General features: G+C 36.1%; 1 protein-coding gene across 4 annotated transcripts in view; it reads left to right on the top strand.

Annotated features, from left to right (window-relative positions):
- Positions 1-25,461, top strand: part of CWC27 (CWC27 spliceosome associated cyclophilin) — a 249,514-nt gene that overhangs the window by 48,496 nt on the left and 175,557 nt on the right. For all 4 annotated transcript variants that reach the window (XM_082383187.1, XM_082383188.1, XM_082383189.1 and 1 more), the window contains one exon: positions 1,101-1,258. In XM_082383187.1, the coding sequence (XP_082239313.1) occupies positions 1,101-1,258 (158 nt within the window). The remainder of the gene's footprint in view (positions 1-1,100; positions 1,259-25,461) is intronic.

Raw genomic sequence — 25,461 nt, forward strand, 5'->3', positions numbered from 1 at the left:
ACAATCCATGTTTTATAGCCTGAGGACTAGACTTTGAGAACCACTGCTCCAAGGTCCACAAGCCTCAAGTTAAGAATCCTGCCTCACCATGACTCACCTGGTTAGAGAATCACAAGAGAAAAAGATCCACTTGGGTAGTTTCTTCCTTCTCCTTCTCTACCCTCTTCCCTCCCTCTCTCCTCCTTTCTCCCTCCATTGCTTGCTCTCTTGATGCTGGGAGCTATTCTGGAAGTTGAAGATCTAGCAATAAGCAAAACAATCCAGAATTTTAGTTCTAATGGACTCCTTTCTCTGATTATGGGAGAGAGGCAATAATCATATAAATAATTAAAATGTATAGTATGTCAGATGAGTGATAAATGTTTTGAGGAAAATAAAATAGGGAAGGGGAATAGAGAGTACTGGAGGTGGGTGGGCAGCTCTGACATTTTATTTGGGGGATCAAGAAAAGTGTCACCAAAAGGGTAGCATTTGAGCAGAGACCTGAAGTAGATGCAAGAGTCAGCAATGCAGATACATGGAATAGGAGAGTTTCAGGCTGGAAAGAAGAGCAACTCCAAAGTTGGCTAGTGTTGCTGGCCTGGAGTTGTAGGAGATTATGTCAGGGAGGTCCAGATTGTGTAGGGTTTGAGTGAGTTGGGAATCCACTGGAGGGTTTTGAGCCGAGTAGTGATTGCTATGACTTAGATTGTAGGAAGAAATATCAGTTTCTCTACCTCCACCTCTTTTACTTGCATTAATCCCTGGGTGAGGTCAGTATGCTGGCCAACTGCCTCCAAAAACCACATTTCCTACTGGGAAGGAATAGGAATGTAGATAGACAATATCCTGGGTGATCCAGAGGGAGCATAGTCTGCTGTGCAGAGGAGCTGGGTGTGGATCGAGCAACAACACTTACTGGGCTATACAGTACTTACATAGCCGGCCTAGAGCAGATCCCAGCGGGTATTCCCGCCTGTAGCAGATTCTTCAAGCCCTCACTAGTTCGAAACAAAAAATAAACCTGGCCTAGAATGCAACAAGGAGAGTTTGAGATGGACCTCTGGAAGTGAAAGAAGAAAATGGAATGCCCAGCAAATACTCCATTTCAATTTTTACAGGATGGAGAATATGGAAGTGCAGAGCATGAAGAATATGTTGATGGTGATGAAAAGGACCTGATGAGAGAAAGAATTGCAAAAAAGTTAAAAAAGGGCACAAGTGCAAATGTTAAGACAGCTGGAGAGAGTGAAGTGGAGAAGAAATCAGTTAGCCGCAGGTGAGTCAAGCGTTGTGCTTCTAAGTATCAGAGTTTTGTTTTTGCTTTTGTTTTTGTTTTTTAATTAATTTTTGTTAGAGTATAGTTGCTTTACAGTGTTGTGTTAGTTTCTGCTGTACACCAAAGTGAATCAGCTATACGTATACATATATCTCCTCTTTTGGATTTCCTTCCCATTTAGGTAAGTATCAGAGTTTTTGTCATTTTATACTTAATTTTAAATTAAGATTGAGCCCTTTATTCAACTTACTTTCTAAAATACTATTTTCATAATGTTTGATATATATACCAGTCATGCTAAATTAGCCCATTCAGAGGCCTAAAAGAAAATAGACCAATTTTATTTACAGCAATGGTCATGCGAGTCAAATTCCAGTTCATTTCTCTCTGATCTCTTCTTTAAAAACCTCTAAATTGTTTTTATATTTGGGACAAACAATATATTAGCTAGATGTGGAAGGTTGTATTTGTTTAAAACCAACAAAAGCAGTAAAGCAATTGTATGGAACAAAAAGAGACAACCTCAGATTTGAGTAAAATTTGTCTAAACTGGTTAAGAAATGTATGGGCCTGAAAACGCTCTTAAATGTCTTTTCAAGTCTGATTTATACTGTCTATCCCTCCTAATCTCAGTGATATCATAAGAGAAATTTCAGCAAATGTCTGAAATCATTAGTGCTTTCGGTCAGTTATACCAGCTTCACTATAGTTTGTCTCATGTTAATTTTATGTTAAAAAAAAAAACAGAAAAACTTCTAAGAGTCTTAAAAAATTGTAATGTGGTAAAAAAGGATAATTATATTTAAAGGAAAATCACTGTTCAGTCTAAGTTGAATTATAATGGGTATACCTGCCAGCCAGATAGGATGTCAGTGTGAAATCATTATCTATTAAGAAATCAGTGCTCTTTGTATATACAAACTGTTCATCTGTATGTGCTTGAAGTACTCCATTATCCTTCAGTCATTTTCTGATTCAAGCAGTAGGATCAGGGACTAGACTAGCCTCCCAGCCTTTTAGGCAAGGAGCCATTCAAAGTATGATTTTACTGAAAATTTGTGGTATTGCTTCTATTTGTAAAGAAACATCTGGAATCTGTTAAAGCTGCTTATCACTTTGGATAGTAAACCTACAAGCAGGTTTCTTGAGTACTTAATATTTAAATTGGGGAATGATATTTAACAATATAATTTTCAACAGATTTACATAGAGTAGATTATTTCCCTAATTGTTCTATTGAAAAGTACTTAGGGGTTCAAGAGGAAAAAGTCCAAAGCTCTTCTTACCTTCTCTCCTTTCTTTTCTCTCATTGTACTTATTCTGATTTCTTGAGGATTTCTGTCCCTTGCCTCCTTCCTTTTCTAAATGCATCAGTCTCACTCTTTCTTGTCCAGTCCACTTTCTGTAAGCCTGTACCTTGACTACTGAATGCTGCTGAGCAGAATCACACAGCCGTGGACAAGTCCAGCCTCAGCTGTGCCCCCAGTGCTTCCCTTCAACCTCAGGTTCACTCTCTCTCATTAGGTCACCTGGCTTCCTGTTCTGTGAAACAAGAGTAACTTCTTCAACTCTTACTCTTTTCACTTTTCGCTGTACCTATTCAGACCAATTCTTATCTCCTTCTCTTCTGCTTTAAAGGGAGGAATCCCTCTACCCATTCAAAATGATTCCATCCTCTTTACTTTGTCTTTAGTTTTCTCTCTTCACTCATTCCTTTCCTTCAGCTTGTGGATAGACTTAAGCCTCTTCCAGCATTCAAGAGTGAAAACAAAAACACCACTTCATTATTTCCTGTCCCCACCACCTTAGTTCCCATTTACTTTTAAATACACATCATTTAGCTTTTCCCTCATCACTCCCCTGAAACTACTCTCCCTAAGGCCATGTACTTGACAAATCTAACGGCTACTTTCCAGTTTTTGTTTTTCCTGGTATCTCTGCTGTGGAATTTGGCATTTTTTGCCTTTTCCCTCTTGAAAACCATCTTCCTCAAGAACCTGCTACTTAAATTGTGACCTGTGGACCAATAGCATTAGCATCTCTTGGAATCTTTTTAGAAATGCCAAGTCTCAGGCCCCACCTCACACTTTCTGAATCAGAATCTGTGTTTTAATAGGATCCTCAGGTGATTTGTACATTAAAGTTTGAGAAGCACTTCTCTAGAATGCTAATTTTTACCACCAGTGCCACTGGACTAGTTCAAGTTTGTATCATCTTAGCTCCAAGGTCAGCAACTTCTGACTCCCCAGGGTATTCCCATAGCACCTTTCTCATACTTCAGTGATATTATGACATCCAGTTATACATTTTTTTTCTTCCTTGTGTACCCTTATACTGTAATTTTCTTAAAGGCAGAGATTGTGTCCATTTACCTGTGGTCAAACGTCATAGGTACTCAGATGTTTATATAAATGAATGAACAAAAAAAAAAGAGTGACTCCTTCTTTGACAAATCACTTTCTCCTCCAGATCTTATAAGTAACTTGCTTGTATGTATCACATGAGATTTATTGCTTTGCCTACTATCCGTTGCCTATAATGAGCTCCTTCAGAGACTGTCTTACATCCTCCAAGTCTTGTATAATAAGCACGTGGTAATTGGTCATTAAAGTTTGTGTAATGAGTGGGCGAATAAATGAGTGAATACATTTGTGATTCATTAGAAGAATGGTTTTCACTCCTGACTCCACATTAGATTCACTGGAGAAATGTTGAAAAGAAAAAATACTGATGCCCATGTCCCAATCCCAAAGATTCTGAATCATTTGGTCTGCAGTGAAGCCTGGGCACATGCATTTTTACTTTTTAACTTTCAATTGAAATATAGTATATGTACAGACTATATCTGTATGAACTATATTTCATAGTGCACATATAATAAATACACAGGTTGCTGAATTTTTACAAGCCAAATACACCCCTATACCCATCACCCAGATCAAGAAACAGAAAATTGCCATTACCCACAAGTCTCCCTCTTGCCCTATTCTGGTTATTTCTCCCCTCCTCCCCTGATAGTAACCACTTTTCTAACTTCCAAGAACATAACATTAATTTAGGGCAATGATACTTTGTAAAATCTCTCCAGATATTCTAATGTGCAGCTAAGGGTTAAGAACCCCAGTCGCTACCAAACACTCACTCTCTTGATTACTTCTGAGGCACAGAATAATGTAAAGGTAGATTTAAAAAATTGTAGTGTCACCTCAGGTCTTTTTTGTAGTCTAACAGAGATAAGACATTTATATCAGTTGAACTCAGTTTAATCTCTGAAAAAGGTGAAAGGGTCAGTATAGTGAGAAGTCATTTTAGAAGAAACAAAATGATATTTGAGTTTTCCTAATGTTTTTCAAGATGTGTGCTGGTAAAGATTCAAATCAGTGTCTCTCAATGTTTTCCATATATTTGAGTCACCTTACAAGCCCCACCCCTGGTCAAGTCGATCAGAATTTTCGACCATGAGAAGTTTTAAAAAGCACGGGTTATTCTCATGTGCACTCAAGGTTAACTGAAAGGCGGTAGTTACAGCCTGTCTTTGGAAAGTCCTGTTTTAAAACTTATTCTAAAGAATCTTTTCTTTGCCTGCAGGTGGAGCTCACCTGCTGCAAGTTAATCATATAAACCAAATTGAGTCGTCTGCCCTACTTGTTTTTAGCATCTGTTTACAGATTTATAATAAATGGCTAAACAGTAAAATCAGATATAGTAAGCAGACTGGAGAGTCAAAAATCAGTGGTTTGTTGTGCTGATTATAGTCATTATGGAAATTCTGTCTTTTATAGTGTAATTTCTGTCATCTCTAATTTTATTGTGATTACTCTTCTAAAGTATTTTCATCAAAATGAAATATAAATCAAAGAAATCTTGACATATACCCTGAAATCGCCATTATGAGTTTTGGTAGTAGTCCTTCAAGGTTAACTAGACTATGTTAGTTTTGGTGTTTGAACAGGTTCTGGTTTGATTAGCTGTGTTGTTTACCTGTCATATTTAGTTGACTGTGGCATTATTCCTATTTCATAAAACAACTCTCTTATTTGGTAAAGTCAAGTAGAATTTGTGTTTTACTCATGAGCTGTGTTACGTTGACTGAATATGAAATATCTTATATGATAGTATCAGAAATTTAAATATAAATATTGAAGTTGAGTTTGAACTCTAATGAGTTGGATTGAACTTTAAATTATGAAGCAAGGGATAATACAATCAGAAATACCTCCTTTGGCCTGGGTGAACACCCAAATGAGCTGCTGCTAATTTTAATCTTTCAAGTCTCCTTTTGTTGAATTTGAAATATGTGACCACGTTTTCTTATGGAACTTTAAATACTTTTTTTCCCCCAATATTTCTAGCCTTCTCAAAAATATTAATTAAGCTTTCTCTCAGCATTAGGGAATTTTTTGAGTCTTAATATACTTTGTATTCTGGTTTCTCTTACTTTATGATCAGACTTTAGGAAGTACATAGATGTCTTTAGTACATAAACTTGGTTTGCTTTAGCAAATTCAAAAACATAGTGTCATATTTAAGTTTGAGAAGTTTAAAAGATAGTACACATATAAAAATGATAGTACAAAATTTAAAAGATAGTACAATAACAAAGGCTGAAGTCCACAGGCCTTCTAAAACCCTATTTAAATCATTAGAATCATCATCTCTAAGAAGTCCCCCTCTTTCCTCAGAACTTTTACAAGCAAGGAATGAAATTAACCAGTCAGAGCATTTTTGCTTCCTTTCACCTTCTGTTGCCCCAAGGTATTGAACTGAAGCAGACAGTAAAAAAAAGAGGAAGAGAAAGAAATGCGAGATCTATACATTGCGTAAGTGGTCTCTGAAAATTTGCAGGTATTATTTCTTTCGTATAGAGTAGTAGTGGTCTAAATACTGTATTTTCAGGAAATATTTGGGTTTAACAGCAGATATTAAGCTTTGGAGCAGTCTGGTAGCAGTTAGTTTGCATACTAACTTTTACTAGAACTTGACAGTTCCTTTTTATATGTTCTTTCTTAACCTATCATTCTATTCTCAAATACGTGTTACTCTTACTGTCAGTTACTGGGCAAGAACTGCTATATGCCAGACAGTGCCGGGCTCCAGGAACATGAAAAAAAGGAGAAATGGTTTCTGCCCACAAATGTTCACAATATAGCATAAGAATTATAAACAATTAATTACAATTCAGTATGGCATGTGCTCTAATAGAAGTGCATGCAAAATATTATAGATGATAAGTAGGCAATGCATCTTTCAGGACAAGATTAAAATACCAGGTTTAAAAAGGGATGAATATAAAATTGCCATTTTTGTAGATCAAGAATAGTCAAATACAGCAATCTCATAAGTTTCATCCTAATGCTAGTACGATAAGCCATTTTTTGGAACCACTATTTAAAAGAGATAACATTTTAGCATTCTCAAGTCCTTTAAATTAATGTTGCATAATCTCCCAATGTAGACTAGATGGTTTATCCTGTTGTCTTTACCTGTTATGTTTAAAATTTTGGAATAGTGACAATTATAATATAAACCACACCATCATCTGGCATTTCTGGCAAGCTTCCATTTTTCTTCTTTTTAGGTATTTATAGCAAGAATTTTTGGATGTTCTGGGTAAAACTGTTTCTTGGGCTGTTTGAAATAAAATACCACTTTAAAAATGTCCAGTTAGTTCATTGAGAACCTTAATCCATATCCAAGGAATCACTTTCAAAATAAAACAAACAAAAAAATCCTTGAACTTCAGTTATATACTTAGGAAATACAACAACCCTACTGTTTTCACAATTAGATTTTGTTTGGCAGGCAGGAAGCAGTGAAATACATACGTGGGGGAGGTTCTCCTGTCAAAAGGGAGAAGAGCTGTTTGCATCTCTTTAGAGTGTATTGATTTGTGTTACCCTTGAGAGTTACATTCTACTGACCTTGCAGTATCAGTTGTTTATAGGCAATGGAATTATACATTTGAAATGTAATATTGAGATTATGTGCAGAAAAACATTCTTTAAGTTATTCAGCGTTTGAGGAAATGTTCTCTGCCCTGGAACAAATATAGTCACACTGAAGAGTTTTGAAACATTCATTGCTTTCCTGCCTTCCTTATCTGTATATTGTGAATTCACCTGTAAATTAAATTGGCACGTATACTTTGGGTAAAATACAGAAGAGAATAGCCACCCAAGATACCAAGTTCTTGTTTAGCACAAAGTTAAAAGCATATGAAGTTACACAAGGGCCTGAGGAAGATTTATAGTTATTAGTGATTGTACTCTGTCTGACTCTAGCCTTTCTTTCTGTTCCCTTCTCTAACTGTTCAGGGATTTTATTTCAGGGATCACTTAGCTTTTGCACATTAATTGAATTCCTCCTTTGTACCAGGCACTGTGCTAGGTCCCAGGATGCTCAGATGAGAAAGGCTCAGCCTGTTCTCAAGTTGCTTAGTTTCTAGTAAAGGGGGACAGTTGTATAAGCAAATAAGGGCTGTGAAGTGTTCATAGGTGATCTAGCCAGAGAGTTGTTCTCTTATTCCACAAGTATTTATTGTTCTTCTGCAGTGTGACCAGGCAATAAATTTTGCCAAGGCAGTTTATTTCTCTAATTTAACCCCTAGGACAAAGCTACAAGTTACAGTTTATATTATGATTCTCATTTTACAAATGAAAAAAAACAAACAAACTGGATTTGAAGAGGATAAGTGGCTTATGGTCCAAAAGTGGCAAAGCCTGTACCTGAACCTGCAATGGTCTGACACCTCTACGGAGCCTAGAGAGGGGTTGGCCAGGGCCAACCCATACGTGTCCAGCTAAAGTGTAAGTCTCATGTGGAATGTTTCTGGCCAAGGTATAACATCATTTTAGGAATATGTATTACTCTATATAAATGTAGGGGGTGGATTAGAGGAAGGAGACTGAAGCAGAAAGACAAATTAGTGGATTATTAGATTAGTCCAAGGGAGAGGTAATAAGGATCTAACTAACTAAGGTAGTATCTGTGGGGATGGATTCGAGAGATATTAAGGGGGTAATAGATTGGATGTAGGAGACCTGAAGGAAAAAATTATATTCCAGATGACTCTGTTTTGTGGCTTAGATAACTGGCCAAGTGGTGGTTATAACCATTGAGATAGGAACCCTGGAAGGTCCTAGTGCTTACGTCATACATTTTTGTCCTGTTAGTCCTTTCTGTTTTACATCGATGTCCTGACACATAAACGTACATCCTGAATTGTTTCTTATTTAATGCTCCCTTTATAAGTCAACTTAGGTTAGGTTATGCTATGGTAACAAACAATCCCCATATCTCAGTGGTTTAAAACTAGTGTTTGTTTTCTTGCTCTGGCTACATCCTGGTGGGATCTGTGCATCTGCTCCGTATCATCTTCATTCAAGGGCTGAGGATGAAGGGACAGCCTCTTTCTGAGAGGCATGGCAGAGGGAAACGAGTGATGATGAATCATATGCTAGTTCTTAAAGCTTCTGCTTAGAAGTGGCATAATCACTTCACCATTTCACTGGCCAGAGCAAATGATATGGCCAAGCCTGATGTCCATATGATGAAGTATAAACCTTTCACTGAGAGCTTAGAAATAGTAATGCAGTCTACTACAGTCTCTGTGCTTTAGCCAGGAATTGCTATAAGTACCTGTGACTGTGTAATAAATTTATTCATCATCTTCCTGGCAGACAAGACAAAAGAGACGTAATAAGGATTACATAATTGCCATTATCTGAATTTTAACAAGAAAGGTATCAATTCCTAATTATTTCAGTCTTCTAAAAAGTATAAAATTCTAAAGGAAATTCTATCTTATCAGTCTTTACACAAGGGGCGGAGAAGAACATAATGATTGTCTTCTACAAGTTTCATAGAAGATGCAGAAACGTAACATTATGCGCATAACATTAAATCATAAATTACGTCAAATTATCTCAAGTAAAGGGATTTCTATGTAAGGGAATAGAGGAGTTGTGCAGAATCCAGATAAAAGAATTGCACACAGTCCTCACAGGAGAGGAAGTTGTCAGAAACTTATATTTTCTCTCTCCTTCTGCAGCCTCAAATCTCTGCTTGCCTTTGTTCATTTGTTCCCTTATCTTCTATAATCTTGTGTTTTCTCTGTAAGGCTCTAGTCTGTTCCCTCTTGCACTTCAGCTCTTCAGAAGTAAATTGACTTGCTTTCTGTGTCCCAAATTCTTGGGAGAGAGAATCTTATTGGCTTGGCTTGGGATAGGTGTCCATTCAGTCTTGTTATTGGAGAGGATAATGGTAGCAGAGGGGGAGTTAAAAGCCATGAGATATGTGGGTGTGACAGAAATAAATAGGCCCTCTATCATCTATCCTTCCCTTCTTATTTAGTAAGGAGAACCCAAATTTTTAGCTGGATTCGTGGCTGCCTAGCTAAAAGACATTCACCAGTCTCCTTTGTAGCTAAGGATGGCCTTGTGACCACGTTTTGGCTAGTGAGATAAAACAGAAGTGTGTCAGACTTTCAGGCAGTCTTTTTTTTTTTTTTTTTAAATAAATTTATTTAGTTATTTATTTTTGGGTGTGTTGGGTCTTCGTTTCTATGCGAGGGCTTTCTCCAGTTCCGGAGAGCGGCGGCCACTCTTCATCGCGGTGCGCGGGCCTCTCACTGTCGCGGCTTCTCCCATTGCGGAGCACAGGCTCCAGACGCGCAGGCTCAGTAGTTGTGGCTCACGGGCCGAGTTGCTCCGTGGCATGTGGGATCCTCCCGGACCGGGGCACGAACCCGTGTCCCCTGCATTGGCAGGCAGATTCTTAACCACTGCGCCACCAGGGAAGCCCCTAGGCAGTCTTTTTATAAAGGAAAGAAGGAAGAGGCTAGGACCCTCCTTCATCCCTTCCTCCTGCTATCAGCCTGGCACACAGGTTGGAGCTATGGATGGCAGAATGGAGCGGTTGAAGGAGCCTGGGTCTTTGAAGACTTCATGGAATTACAATTCCCACTTGGATTGCCTATCTAGGATTTTTTCTATGTGAAATAAAATAATCTTAAGATTGTTGAAGCCACATTATTTGGGGTTTCTGTTAAGTGTGGCAGATCCTAAACCTAACTGATAGTATAAGGTTGTTTCTTCCAGGGCTGTGAGTAGGGTAGGTTCTCTAAGGTGGGAATGTGGGCAGGGAGGAAATGAATAGCTTCTTCATTATTTCAAATAGCTTTCTTAGCTGGTTTTCTCATTGTTCCTGGAAGAGAATCATCTGAATTAATAGCACCCAACATATCCACCCCTCTTCTCACTTTTGGCTGATCATGTTGCTCCTTATTAATTCATTACAGAAACAGAAGTAGCAGGAGAACTTCCTCATTTTCCCACCACGAAATCTACTCATCTGCATCTGAATCCATATTCTTTTAGCAAAGGCAACCCCTCCTCTCTCTGCTCTGGTCCTCACTTTCTTACACATTTTGGCCAAGCTGTTATCCACCTTACTCCTGTGGCTCACTTCACACCAGGCATATTGTTCTTCTTGCTGTTCCACAGACATATGAAGATCATTCATCTTTCAGGCCTCTGCACTTGGGGTTACCTCAGCTTGAAACGTTCTTCTCTGAGATATTCTTAGTAACCATTCCTTCTCTTCATTCAATTCCTTATTCAGGTATCATCTTATAAGAGAGGCTACCATACTACTTAAAATAACTGCCTTCATCCCTACCAAGGGTACATATCCAAATGACCTGGGGACAAATTTTAAAAATTTGTTTGGCTTTTACAAAATGCATATGCTAGGACTACTCCCCTCTGGGCGGGGTGGGGGGGAAATCTCATTCAGTAGGTCTAACGTGATTTGCTCATTTTTTGAAGCCAGTTAATTAGTGATGAAAATACATGTTACTTAACCTTTTCCTACTGTTGGGAACATAGGTGAATAAAGGTAAATAAGTTTAAAAAGCAAGTTTGGAACTAGATTATGTGTCCTTTTCAGGCTCAGATGTTTGTAGAAGACAACGGTCACTGTACTCTAGGGAGGCAAAGTTAGAGGGTCTCTTTTCCTAGCCAAAAATCACTTTTTCTACAAGTTCTACAACTTTTTAAGAATGACTGATATATTGTTTCATCAACATTAATCTTCTAAACAAGTGGACTTTGTTCTATTTTTTTAGCCTTATTGCATCTTTGCCTTTATTTAAGCTTGTCTTTTTAAAAGTAGACACAATATAAACTATTCGGTAATGACCTACTTTGAAGAAGAATCTCATAGAATTCACTACATTTCTTTCCTACCTTTTTGCCAATTTTGATATGTTAGTAATATTTGATGTCTCCTTCCTCCTTAGTTTTTATTATTATTTAGATATTGCTATACCATGTGTATCAGTTCATTCAATATAAGTGTACATTTATATTGATTTCAATGTGCATACTATTTAAGTGCACCTATGTGAGTGTTAAACCTTAAATAAGTTTTCCATTATTACTTTGAAGTATAGCTTCAGTGGCTTACTAGATTTTTAATGTAATTTTATATTTGATTTATTTTTCAGTAAGCCAATAAAAACAATAAGCCTATTTCTTCCAGGGCTGTGAGTAGGGTAAGTTCTTTCAGGTGGGAATGTGGGCAGAGAGGAAATGAATATAAGCCTTCCTTATATTTATTATCTTCTACTCAATTTTTTTTGTTAAAGGTCCTTAATACATTTTTCTAGTATTGCTAGTTGCAAATTTTGTGATGTCAACGTAGTTTGCTTTCTATTTTAAAATTTATATTGTTGATTTAGCTGCTTCTTTAAGAATTAACTTGTTTTTAAACAGCCTCAAATTTATTATATGATAATGGATAGGATTCTGTTCCTACTGAAAAGTACTTTTCTTATAGTCAAAGGCAGTTATTAATTGGCATGTGAGCTTAAGTACTGAATTATTTCTTTTCGTGTTTTAAATTTGTTCTAGAAATTCATTAGATCAAAGGTATATATGTACTCAGCAGATAGGAAGTTAGATTTGTTCTTTGCTGTATATTTGATTTCCTTGATTCTAAGAAAATGTCTTCTTAACTTCAAAAGTTATATAATGACTTCTTGCCAATTTCTTTTTCCTTTTAGATAAGCATTTACTTTTTAAATTTTATTAATCATTACAAATTAATAGAAAATTTCTGGATATGCTTATTTGTTTGCAATATTGACAGTAACTTGAAATGTCTCAAAGACGGGCTTTATGTAAGGGAGTTAAAAAGAAAAACCCTTGGCTTGACTTCAGAGAGTTTAGAAAGATATCATGTAAGCCTCAGACAAAGACTTGAGTGTTACAGTCATCGTATTTTATGTCCTTGCTGCTCTTTGGTAAGATTCAGTTTTAGGTGCAGTTTGTATGCACTTGCCTAGTCAGGTAGAAAAAAAGATATATAGCTGACCTGTGATAAAAGGTGAGAATGTCTAATCCTGATGCTGCTGGAGAGTAGCCCAGAAATTGAAGGCCAGGATAACATTGCAAAGTTATCACCAGTCTTAATTATTTGACTTTATGCTCATCATTACACTCTTAGGTAGGATTTATCAGTATCCTAGTGAAGTTTTAAAAATTATGATTTGTACCTTTTATTGTTTTAGCCTATGCTGTGTGGTATGCAATGAATCTTGGAACAAAATGTGTTTACATTTTAGTAGATATTTAACAGTCTTTGCTAATAGTTTTGTAGTAAATTAATTAGTGATAAAAATACGTTACTTAATGTTTTCCTATATGTTGAAAGTATAGATGAATAAAGGTAAAAAGGTTAAAAAGCAAGTTTGAATCTAGATGATCTGTCTTTTTCAATGTTAGGCTCAGATGTTTGCAGAAGACAATGATTACTCTACTCTAGGGAGACAAAGTGAGAAGGTCCCTTCTCCTAGCCAAGCTAGCCTTGTTTCTAAGCTGTGCCACTGAATAGCAACAGTTTTCACTAGGAAGAAAGGAACGTAACACCTGTTATAGTACTTACACACAGCCTTCAACAAAAATTAAACACCTAGGGCCCTGGCCTCCAGAGGGGGGCTACAACCTAAGGATGGTTCAATTGCAGCATCACTGCTTAGGGTCTTTGGTGCTAGGGCCATAAAATGGAGAAATGTTTGAATTACCTTAATTCATGGAGTTTAAGGTAATAGCCTTTTACATGTATAAAAGCTCCTACTAACTCAAGGTACTTTTCATAAAATACTGATAAATCACTGTTTATTCCACCAAAAAAGCATATAAGGCATATTTGCATATGAGAAAATTAATTTCAGTTTGTCCTTTTAAAAAGTTTTTGAAGTAACATTTTAAGAATGTAAGTTCATACTGTATGTATTTTTGAATTGTTCTTTTTTAAAACACTATAACTGTTGAAGTTTAGTATAGATGAACACCTGGCACCTAAACCAGGTTAAAACAAAATGCAAACAATTAAAAAGCAATAAAGCTATAAATCTGACATGGAAATAGATTATGCCAAAGGGATTTACCTCATCTGGGCTCTTTAAGGTTGAAAAACTCCCAGTTTCTAGGCAGAGCAATTGCCTAGCCTTAGTATATTATTGCATGCTACAGCATTCTTTTTCTGCTTCACGTTAGTCAAGTTCTGCTTAAGGTAACTTTTTTTCATTGTTGTTAGAGTTCCATTTTCGATTCTTTTGACAGAAAGAAATTCATGTATAGAGCTATGATACCTTGAACTAGAAGGGGTACTTAAGTATATGCTGTTTGCCAAATCTAAAGCATTACATACCTATTAAATCTTAAAGAGGAAAAAATAATAGATGGCTAGAGAGATAGATTGATAGAACAGAATACAGAGCCCAGAAATAGACTCACACAAATACAGTCAACTGATTTTTGACAAAAGTGCAAAGACAATTTGATTGAGAAATGCTAGTCTTTTCAACAAATGGTACTAGAATAGAGTTCTATGTGCCCCAGAAATGAACCTTGACACATACCTCACATTTAAATAAAAATTAACTCAAAATGAATCAAAAATCTAAATGTAAAACTTCTAAGCTTCTAAAAGAAACCATAGGAGAAAAATCCATATGAACTTGGGTTTGATAATGAGTTTTTAGACACAAAAAGCATGAAGTACACTGACAGATTTAAAAACTTTGGCTCTGCAGAAAATACTGTTAAGGGGATGAAAAGACAAGCCACAGACTGGGAAGCAATATTTGCAAATCACATATCTGATAAAAGACTTGTATCCAAAATATATAAAGAACTCTTAAAACTCAACAATAAGAAAGCAAACAAAGCAATTTAAGAAATGGACAAAAGATCTGAACAGATTTCACCAAAGACGTATGAGGCAACAATATATGAAAATATGCTATATGTATATCCTTGGTGAGATAGACAACTATTATAAGCAAAAAAGTATTTAAAATTTTCTCTGTATTGTTACTTCACATTTTAGTATATAGTGAATAAGGAGCTAGAAGAAAACAAAGATTACAGCTTATTTGTTTTTAAATCTGGAACTTTAATTAATTACTTCTACTGACAGGGAACCTAGAGCTTAGATTCTAATGCTGGCTCTTATTTTTGTATTTTACACAAAATGTTGAAGTTGTCCACCTAACCACTAGAGCAGAGTGGTATTGCGAAGAGAGCAGGGGAAGAATGGTGAAGCTAGAGAGCTTTCCAATCTTCCCTCAATTGTATTTGCAAAATTTAACTTACTCAGAACTACTCTCCAAGTAACGGACAATCTAGGATTTAAACACAGGTATGTTTGACTCAACTGCTATATTATACCTCCCCTGAGATGAGGCGCAAAGAATGAGCTATTAGAATGGTGGACCAAGGATGCAGGTGTTCATGCAAGGGGATAGGTGAGAGTTTGATATCCTGATAACTGTGGGAACTTGAGTAAACATGGATGCACATCTGCATGAATTAATGGTACAGAGTATTAGAGAAGTAGACTAGGGCCAGATCAAGATGGGCTAGGTATGGCACATTGAGAAACTGGACTCTCCTTTAGATGGTGGAGAACAATATAAAGTAAAATTGGAAAGGGTTTATTTGGATCAGGTTTTTGTCTCAGAAGGATCACTGTGTTAGTAATATGGAAAATAAACTGGAGAGAGCCAAATTAGAGGTTGAGGAAACTGACCAGGAGACTGCTTTACTAGTCCAAGTCCAGATAAGATATGAAAGCCTGAACTAAGACAGTGTTCTGTTTGCGAGGTAATTTGCATTCAGTAAACATTTTTTCAAACATCTACAGTATGCATGTGGCAGATATAAAGAACGATACTCCCTTGCCACAAAAAAGCTTTCTGCTGAGGCAGATACATAGCCATGAACTACAGAACAGGATGAACTCAATATGAAACAGAGGTTCAGAGAAAGTACAGTAGCTTCATGGAGGAGGGAGAGATTAATTTTGACTTTAGGGATCAGGAAGTCTGCATGTATGCAAAGTAGATAGCATTAATACCAGTCCCTGAAGAAGGGCTAGAGTTTGAATAAGAGGAAATGGGTGGGAAAGGGTATTTCCAGTAGAGGAAACTGAGAAAAGTACAGAGTATATTTGAGGAACAATCTGTTGTGACTAGAGGAGAGGATATAGTTGGAAATAAAGCTGGAAAGATAGTTTGGGACCAGATCCTGAGGTACCTTCCAGGATAGTAAAGTAGAAATATAACTCATTTTGCTTGATTTTTGTGTTAATTCAAGTGTACAAATAAGCATAGATCAACCTCTTTTCTTCAACTAGAGTAAATCAGTTTAAAAGATTCAAGGGTGGGTGAATATTGGATTTCTACATTTTTGGAAAGGAGCAGTATGGGTAGGAGGGTTTGGTGAGATTACTATAGCAGGTAGTTATGTTTATTTTACTTTTTATCATTTGAAAATGAATGCCTGTAGTTAATGAGGTGGTAGTTTAAGGAGAGAAATGAATCTACCTAATGGCAAGATAAAAACAAATTTATCTCTAGTACTATGCTAAAAATTTTATTTGTATAATTCAAGTTACTTAAATTTAATGACAACTGTGATCTATAAAGACTGAGTGTGATCCAAGCATTGTTTACTCTAAATAAGATATGAACAAGTCAACATTTCTGAATCTGTTTCCTCATCTGTAAAATGTGACTAATACCTGTCCTCCCTATCTCAGTAGGATTGTGGTCAGATCAAATGAAATAATGCATGTGAGACAACCTTTAAAACATGATGCCATTGATGGCCCATGATTATAGAGTTTAAAGTGCCTTTGCTACTTCACAATCCAACCCTCTCTTTAACAACCATAGGGCGGCTCACATTCTGGTACTCCTTCCAACCATGGCACATTTTAAAATAAAATGAAAAATTAATTTGTCAGGTAATTGACAATAATTATTAAGCATATATGGCAACCACAGTAGTATTTAAGGGGATGTATGTTTCTAAGGGGTATGACACCAACAAAGTAGAAGAGATGAACCCAAAACATGGGAACAAGGTAGAGAGACAAGCCAAGCCTACCTAGAAAGAAAATGAATCACTGCTGTTCTTCGTAAACATCTGGTTATCTGACCTCCCACATCCCTCTGTTAGCTACAGAGAATGTACCCTGTCTGCATCAGATGCGATTAATGCCTAAATCATGCTCTGTAAACCATGAGCACATGAAATTACTTAAGAAAGTAATACATTAAAAAGTACCAAATGGCGTAGACAGACTGAGTACTCTAAATACATAGGAAATCTCAAGTAAAATATTGTTAAGTCAGATGAGGTTAATTAGTTTTCCTGAAGGTGTGTTTTAAGGCAGCTTTATATTGCCAGCAGCCAGAACCTAAACTGGAGTAAGTAGATTGTAGGAGTAACTTTGCTAGTAAAAGAAATCTTTTTCTAAGATAATGCATTTTACTGAAATTGTTAATTACTATTTTTTCTTTCTTTTGTTTCATTTTGAATGTTTATAAAAAATGGAAGTATTATTTTTGAGAACATCCTGTTTATAATAAAAACTTAATGACAACTTCATAAAACAAAAATAGCATGTGTCTACAAATGTGATTATGGGCATGTTCACTTAAGGAAACAAATTTACAAGATAAAATTCTAACTTTAGCTAGTGTATGCAACTGTTTTATTTTAGGATGATAAATGTCCGTGCTGAAAATTCAACGATGACATTTATTGCTTAGGAAAACATGTTGCTTTATTTTTTCCTTCTATGTGATTTTTTAATACAGCACTTACAGAAACACTTCAAATCTTACTAAACAACACAAACATAAAATGTCACTTTTTTTTTAAAGCAGTAATTTAATTTTTATTTAAATTCTTATGATCCTTTATTTTTTACACCATATTTTCTTTGTTTAACCTAGTTATAGATCCTCAATTGAGCTTGGGAATTGGTGGGCTCAGTAAAATCCTTGCATATGTCTTTTTTTTTTTTTATCATTTTATTTATTTATTTATTTATTTATTAACATCTTTATTGGAGTTTAATTGCTTTACAATGGTGTGTTAGTTTCTGCTTTATAACAAAGTGAATCAGTTATACATATGTTCCCATATCTCTTCCCTCTTGCATCTCCCTCCCTCCCACCCTCCCTATCCCACCCCTCTAGGTGATCACAGAGCACCGAGCTGATCTCCCTGTGCTATGCGGCTGCTTCCCAGTAGCTATCTATTTTACGTTTGGTAGTGTATATATGTCCATGCCACTCTCTCACTTTGTCACAGCTTAAGAGCTGTGACATGTCACTTTTTAAAATGAAGTATTGGTAATAAACTTTTTCTGTCTACTCTTAACATTGAGGTTCTCCTTGAATATTTATAATATTAGTACTTTAGTATGCCAAGAGTTTTAAGATACAGCTTAAGAGTTTTAAGATGTGGCTTTTAAAGTTTGTTTTTATATACATTAGACTCATTTATGAAGGGAGTATTTTTATGGAGTGACATTACTTGGGTTTGTGCATTTGACAACATAGCAAATGATTGATAAGCAGGGCTGCTGAAGACAGTTGTGCCCATTGTAACCTGAAAAGGGGGGCTCAGCCATGGAGTGTGAGCATCGGCTGAAATCTAGCTAGAGCTCCACTCAAAGCCTTGTGTACTGGTGAGGGGGCCACATCAGCCCCAAGAAATTGGGTGCCTTTTTCTAATCTTTCAGCTGAGAAAAGGTGTTTATTTCCTAGTGGGTTTCCCAGAGGGAATTCACATAGAGGTGCTTTATGTGCTGGCCTGTGGATAAATTTAAGAAGTGAAAGAAAATAAGCAGATAGGTATGGTGATATGTTTTCCGAATGGTTACTGCAGGGTAGTGGCCTAGATGTGGCAGATTTTTAATGACATGTAAGGCAACTGGGAGACAGTATATTGCAGTGGGAAGAGCTCTGGGAAGGGGTCTTCGAAACCAGCATGCTAGTCCTTGCACAACTTTTTCCCAGCTGTTTCACCTTGGGTATTCTTTTCTTGAAAACGAAGGAATTGAACTGCCTTCTACCTTCAAGGGTACATCCAGCTTTCAACTTCTGTGAACGTTGTATCTGGAGCATGGTAAGCAAGGAGAAGTTGGAGCTGAGAATTTTCCAAATTGGCACAACATATGTCATTAAAAGTCTTTGAGATATCTATTTACATGATCTATAATATATAATAGTCTTGAAATCAAGTAGTCCTCCAGCTTCTTCTCTCTACTTACTTTCTATTTAATCTCCTCATTCTTCTCTTCTCCTTTTTCTTCTTCTTTTCTGTTCTTTGTTGTTGTTGTTTTTTTTTTTTTTTTAGCTTCTTATTCTGGAAGCTTAGATAGTTGATTTTGGAATTTCTTTTCTAATGTAAGCACTTAAAGCTCTAAATTTCCCTCTAACCACTGCTTTATCTTCATCTTACCAATTTTAACATGTTATGACAGTCAGTTTCATCAGCTATCAACTTGGCTAGGCTATAGACCCTAGCTGTTTATTCAAACAGTAATATTGGTGTTGCTGTGAAGGTATTCTTTTGAATTTTATTTTATTTTTTTATACAGCAGGTTCTTATTAGTTATCTATTTTATACATATTAGTGTATATATGTCAATCCCAATCTCCCAACTCATCACACCACCACCACCACCCCCCACTTTCCCACCTTGGTGTCCATACGTTTGTTCTCTACATCTGTGTCTCTATTTCTGCCTTGCAAACTGGTTCATCTGTACCATTTTTCTGGATTCCACATAGATGCGATAATATACGGTATTTGTTTTTCTCTTTCTGACTTACTTCACTCGGTATGACAGTCTCTAGGTCCATCCACATCTCTACAAATGACCCAATTTCATTCCTTTTTATGACTGAGTAATAGTCCGTGGTATATATGTACCATATCTTCTTTATCCATTCATCTGTCAATGGACATTTAGGTTGCTTCCATGACCTGTAAATAGTGCTGCAATGAACATTGGGGTGCATGTGTCTTTTTGAATTATGGTTTTCTCTGGGTATATGCCCAGTAGTGGGATTGCTGGGTCATATGGTAATCTATTTTTAGTTTTTAAAGGAACCTCCATCTGTTCTCCATAGTGGCTGTATCAATTTACATTCCCACCAACAGTGCAAGAGGGTTCCCTTTTCTCCACACCCTCTCCAGCATTTATTGTTTGTAGATTTTGTGATGATGCCCATTCTAACCAGTGTGAGGTGATACCTCATTGTAGTTTTGGTTTGCATTTCTCTAATAATTAGTGATGTTGAGCAGCTTTTCATGTGCCTCTTGGCCCTCTGTATGTCTTCTTTGGAGAAATGTCTGTTTAGGTCTCCTGCCCATTTTTTGATTGCATTGTTTGTTTTTTTGATATTGAGCTACATGATCTGTTTTTATATTTTGGAGATTAATCCTTTCTCCGTTGATTCATTTGCAAATATTTTCTCCCATTCTAAGGGTTGTCTTTTCGTCTTGTTTATAGGTTCCTTTGCTGTGCAAAAGCTTTTAACTTTCATTAGGTCCCATGTGTTTATTTTTGTTTTTATTTCCATATCACTAAGAGGTGGGTCAAAAAAGATCTTGCTGTGATTTATGTCAAAGAGTGTTCTTCCTACGTTTTCCTCTGAGTTTTATAGTGTCCGGTCTTACATTTAGGTCTCTAATCCATTTTGAGTTTGTTTTTGTGTATGGTGTTAGGGAGTGTTCTGATTTCATTCTTTTACATGTAGCTGTTCAGTTTTCCCAGAACCACTTATTGAAGAGACTGTCTTTTCTCCATTGTATATCCTTGCCTCCTTTGTCATAGATTAGTTGACCATAGGTGCGTAGGTTTATCTCTGGGCTTTCTATCCTGTTCCATTGATCTCTATTTCTGTTTTTGTGCCAGTACCACATTGTCTTGATTACTGTAGCTCTGTAGTATAGTCTGAAGTCAGGGAGTCTGATTCCTCCAGCTCCTTTTTTTTTTTTTCTCTCTCTCTCAAGATTGCTTTGGCTATTCGGGGTCTTTTGTGTCTCCATACAAATTTTAAGATTTTTTTGTTCTAGTTCTGTAAAAATTGCCATTGGTAATTTGATAAGGATTGCATTGAATCTGTAGATTGTTTTGGGTAGTATAGTCATTTTCACAATATTGATTCTTCCAATCCAAGAACATGGTATATCTCTCCATCTGTTTGTGTCATCTTTGATTTCTTTCATCAGTGTCTTATAGTTTTCTGAGTACAGGTCTTTTACCTCCTTAGGTAGGTTTATTCCTAGGTATTGTATTCTTTTTGTTGCAGTGGTGAATGGGATTGTTTCCTTAATTTCTCTTTCTGATCTTTCGTTGTTAGTTTATAGGAATGCAAGAGATTTCTGTGCATTAATTTTGTATCCTGCAACCTTACTAAATTCATTGATTAGCTCTAGTAGGTTGCTGGTGGCATCTTTAGGATTATCTATGTATGGTATCATGTCATCTGCAAACAGTAACAGTTTTACTTCTTCTTTTCCAATTTGTATTTCTTTTTCTTCTCTGATTGCCGTGGCAGGACTTCCAAAACTATGTTGAGTAATAGTGGTGAGAGTGGACATCCTTGTCTTGTTCCTGATCTTAGAGGAAATGCTTTCAGTTTTCCACCATTAAGAAGGATGTTTGCTGTGGGTTTGTCGTGTATGGCCTTTATTATGTTGAGGTAGGGTCCCCCTATGCCCACTTTCTGGAGAGTTTTTATCATAAATGGGTGTTGAATTTTGTCAAAAGCTTTTGCTGCATCTATTGAGATGATCATATGGTTTTTCTCCTTCAATTTGTTAATATGTTGTATCACATTGATTGATTTGCATATATTGAAGAATCCTTGCATCCCTGGGGTAAATCCCACTTGATCGTGGTGTATGATCCTTTTAATGTGTTGTCGGATGCTGTTTGCTGTTTTGTTGAGGATTTTTGCCTCTATATTCATCAGTGGTATTGGTCTGTAATTTTCTCTCTTTATAGTATCTTTGTCTTGTTTTGGTGTCAGGGTGATGGTGGCCTCGTAGAATGAGTTGGGGAGTGTTCCTTCCTCTGCAATTTTTTGGAAGAGTTTGAGAAGGATGGGTGTTAGCTCTTCTCTAAACATTTGATAGAATTCACCTGTGAAGCCGTCTGGTCCTGGACTTCTGTTTGTTGGAAGATTTTTAATCACAGTTTCAATTTCATTACTTGTGATTGGTCTGTTCATATTTTCTATTTCTTCCTGGTTCAGCCTTGGAAGGTTATACCTTTCTAAGAATTTGTCCATTTCTTCCAGGTTGTCCATTTTATTGGCATACAGTTGCTTGTAGTAGTCTCTTAGGATGCTTTGTATTTGTGCCATGTCCATTGTAACTTCTTCTTTTTCATTTCTAATTTTATTGATTTGAGTCCTTTCCCTCATTTTCTTGATGAGTCTGGCTAATGGTTTATCAATTTTGTTTATCTTCTCATTGAACCAGCCCTTAGTTTTATTGATCTTTGCTACTGTTTTCTTTGTTTCTGTTTCATTTATTTCCATCTGATCTTTATGATTTCTTTCCTTCTACTAACTTTGGGTTTTGTTTGTTCTTCTTTCTCTAGTTCCTTTAGGTGTAAGGTTAGATTGTTTATTTGAGATTTTTCTTGTTTCTTGAGATAGGATTGTATTGCTATAAACTTCCCTCTTAGAACTGCTTTTGCTGCATCCCATAGGTTTTGGATCATCCTGTTTTCATTGTCATTTGTCTCTAGGTATTTTTTGATTTCCTCTTTGATTTCTTCAGTGATCTCCTAGTTATTTAGTAACATATTGTTTAGCCTCCATGTGTTTGTGTTTTTTATGTTTTTTTTCCCTGTTATTTATTTCTAATCTCATAGTGTTGTGGTCGGAAAAGATGCTTGGTATGATTTCAATTTTCTTAAATTTACTGAGGCTTGATTTGTGCCCCAAGATGTGATCTATCCTGGAGAATGTTCTGTGTGCACTTGAGAAGAAAGTGTAATCTGCTATTTTTGGATGGAATGTACTATAAGTATCAATTAAATCTATCTGGTCTATGGTGTCATTTAAAGCTTGTGTTTCCTTATTAATTTTCTGTCTGGATGATCTGTCCATTGGTGTAAGTGAGGTGTTAAAGTCCCACACTATTATTGTGTTACTGTCGATTTCCTCTTTTATAGCTGTTAGCAGTTGCCTTATGTATTGACGTGCTCCTATGTTGGGTGTATATATATTTATAATTGTTATATCTTCTTCTTGGATTGATCCCTTGAACATTATGTAGTGTCCTTCCTTGTCTCTTGTAACATTCTTTATTTTTATATCATTTTATCTGATATGAGGACTGCTACTCCAGCTTTCTTTTGATTTCCATTTTCATAGAATATCTTTTTCTATCCCCTTACTTTCAGTCTGTATGTGTCCCTAGATCTGAAGTGGGTCTCTTGTAGACAGCATATATATGGGTCTTGTTTTTGTATCCATTCAGCGAGCCTGTGTCTTTTGGTTGGAGCATTTAATCCATTCACATTTAAGGTAATTATCGATATATATGTTCCTATTACCATTTTCTTAATTGTTTTGGGTTGGTTTTGTAGGTTGTTTTCTTCTCTTGTGTTTCCCACTTAGAGAAGTTCCTTTAGCATTTGTTGTAGAGCTGGTTTTGTGGTGCTGAATTCTCATAGCTTTTGTTTGTCTGTAAAGCTTTTGGTTTCTCCATCAAATCTGAATGAGATCCTTGCCGGGTAGAGTAATCTCGGTTGTAGGTTCTTTCCTTTCATCACTTTAAATATATCGTGCCACTCCCTTCTGGCTTGTAGAATTTCTGCTGAGAAATCAGCTGTTAACCTTATGGGAGTTCCCTTATATGTTATTTGTCATTTTTCCCTTGTTGCTTTTAATAATTTTTCTTTGTCTTTAATTTTTGTCAGTTTGATTACTATGTGTCTCGGTATGTTTCTCCTTGGGTTTATCCTGCCTGGAACTCTATGCACTTCCTGGACTTGGGTGGGTATTTCCTTTCCATTGTTTGGGACCTTTTTTACTATAATCTCTTCAGATATTTTCTCAGGTCCTTTCTCTCTTCTCCTTCTGTGACCCCTATATTGGGAATGTTGGTGTGTTTAATGTTGTCCCAGAGGTCTCTTAGTTTGTGTTCATTTCTTTTCGTTCTTTTTTCTTTATTCTGTTCTGTGCCAGTGAATTCCACCATTTTGTCTTCCAGGTCACTTATCTGTTCTTCTGCCTTAGTTATTCTGCTATTGATTCCTTCTAGAGTATTTTTCATTTCAGTTATTGTATTGTTCATCTATCTCTGTTTGTTCTTTAATTCTTCTAGGTGTTTGTTCTTTAATTCTTCTAGGTCTTTGTGAAACATTTCTTGCATCTTCTACCATCTTTGCCTCTATTCTTTTTCCGAGGTCCTGGATCATCTTCACTATCATTATTCTGAATTCTTTTTCTGGAAAGTTGCCTATCTTTACTTCATTTAGTTGTTTTTCTGGATTTTATCTTGTTCATTCATCTGGTACATAGTCCTCTGCCTTTTTACTTTGTCTATCTTTCTGTGAATGTGGTTTTCATTCCACAGGATGCAGGATTGTAATTCCTCTTGCTTCTGCTGTCTTGAAGGTATTCTATAGATATGATTAAAGTCCATAATCAGTGACTTAAAGTAAAGGAGGTTATCCAAGATAATCTAGGGGTCTAATTCAATCAGTTGAAAGGCTGAGGAGCAGAGCTGAGGCCTCCCTGAAGAAGAAATTCTTTGAGTTCTGTTTCTCTGGTTAAACCTGGACTGATACAATTGTGTTTTCAATTTCATTCAGTTCTAATGCTTCCTAATTTCCCTTGTGGCTTCTTTTTTGACCTGTGGGTCATTTAGAAGTGTGCTGTTTATTGTCCAAATATGTGGGAATTTTCCAGATATTTTTCTGTTACTAATGTCTAAATTGATTTCCTTGTGGTCAGAGGACATATTCTTTAAGATTACAGTTATTTACATGTATTAAGACTTGTTTTTTAGCCCAGGATATGGCTTATCTTGCTGCATGTTCCATGTGAACTTGAAACGAATATGTATCCTGCTGTGGTTTTTTGGAATGTTCTATAAATGACCCCAGTATTTTTGATGGCACCTTAGACTTGCATTTTAATGTTTAAATTATACCTGTTAGCTTATAAATTTCTTTGACTGATCAGATTTTTGGAAATGATGCTATTTCTCAAAAACTAAAAGACTGAGTAGTAAGTTCTGACTTTCTACTTCATTAGTTATTTCAATTAATAATTTAATAGTTATTTTAACTTTGTTTCTTACTACTTGAGTATTTGCAGTAGGTCAAAATGTAAGACAACTGTTAGCTTCATGTCTTTCCCTTCAGTTTTATCTTGTATAATACTTTGAAATCTTTCTGTTTCCTCTTGATTATCCAAGAATAAATTTTCACTTGGTAAATTTTCTTGGACTTGTCCTACTTAATTTTCTTCAGAACATTGTGTGTGTGTGTGTGTGTGTGTGTGTGTGTGTGTGTGTGTGTGTGTGTGGCAATTTTGTTCTCTCACCCTAAGAACAGAAAAAGTACGTGGAAACGAAAAATCAAATCAGTATATTCTTCTTTGGAGCAGGTTTTTCCCATCTTTAAGAAAGCATTATTAGCCAGGGTTAAAATGGCCTTTTGAGTTTTCAGTATTTTTCTTTTAAACAAACTCAATGAAAGAAAATAGAAAGTCAAAAGAAAGCAAGTCTTTGGATCCTTTTCTTAACAGATTCCCAGTATTATTCCTTTCAATTGTGATTAATCTCCAATTCATGTATATA

Source organism: Balaenoptera borealis (genome assembly GCF_965194805.1).
Source record: "Balaenoptera borealis genome assembly, chromosome: 2".
NCBI lineage: Eukaryota > Metazoa > Chordata > Mammalia > Artiodactyla > Balaenopteridae > Balaenoptera > Balaenoptera borealis.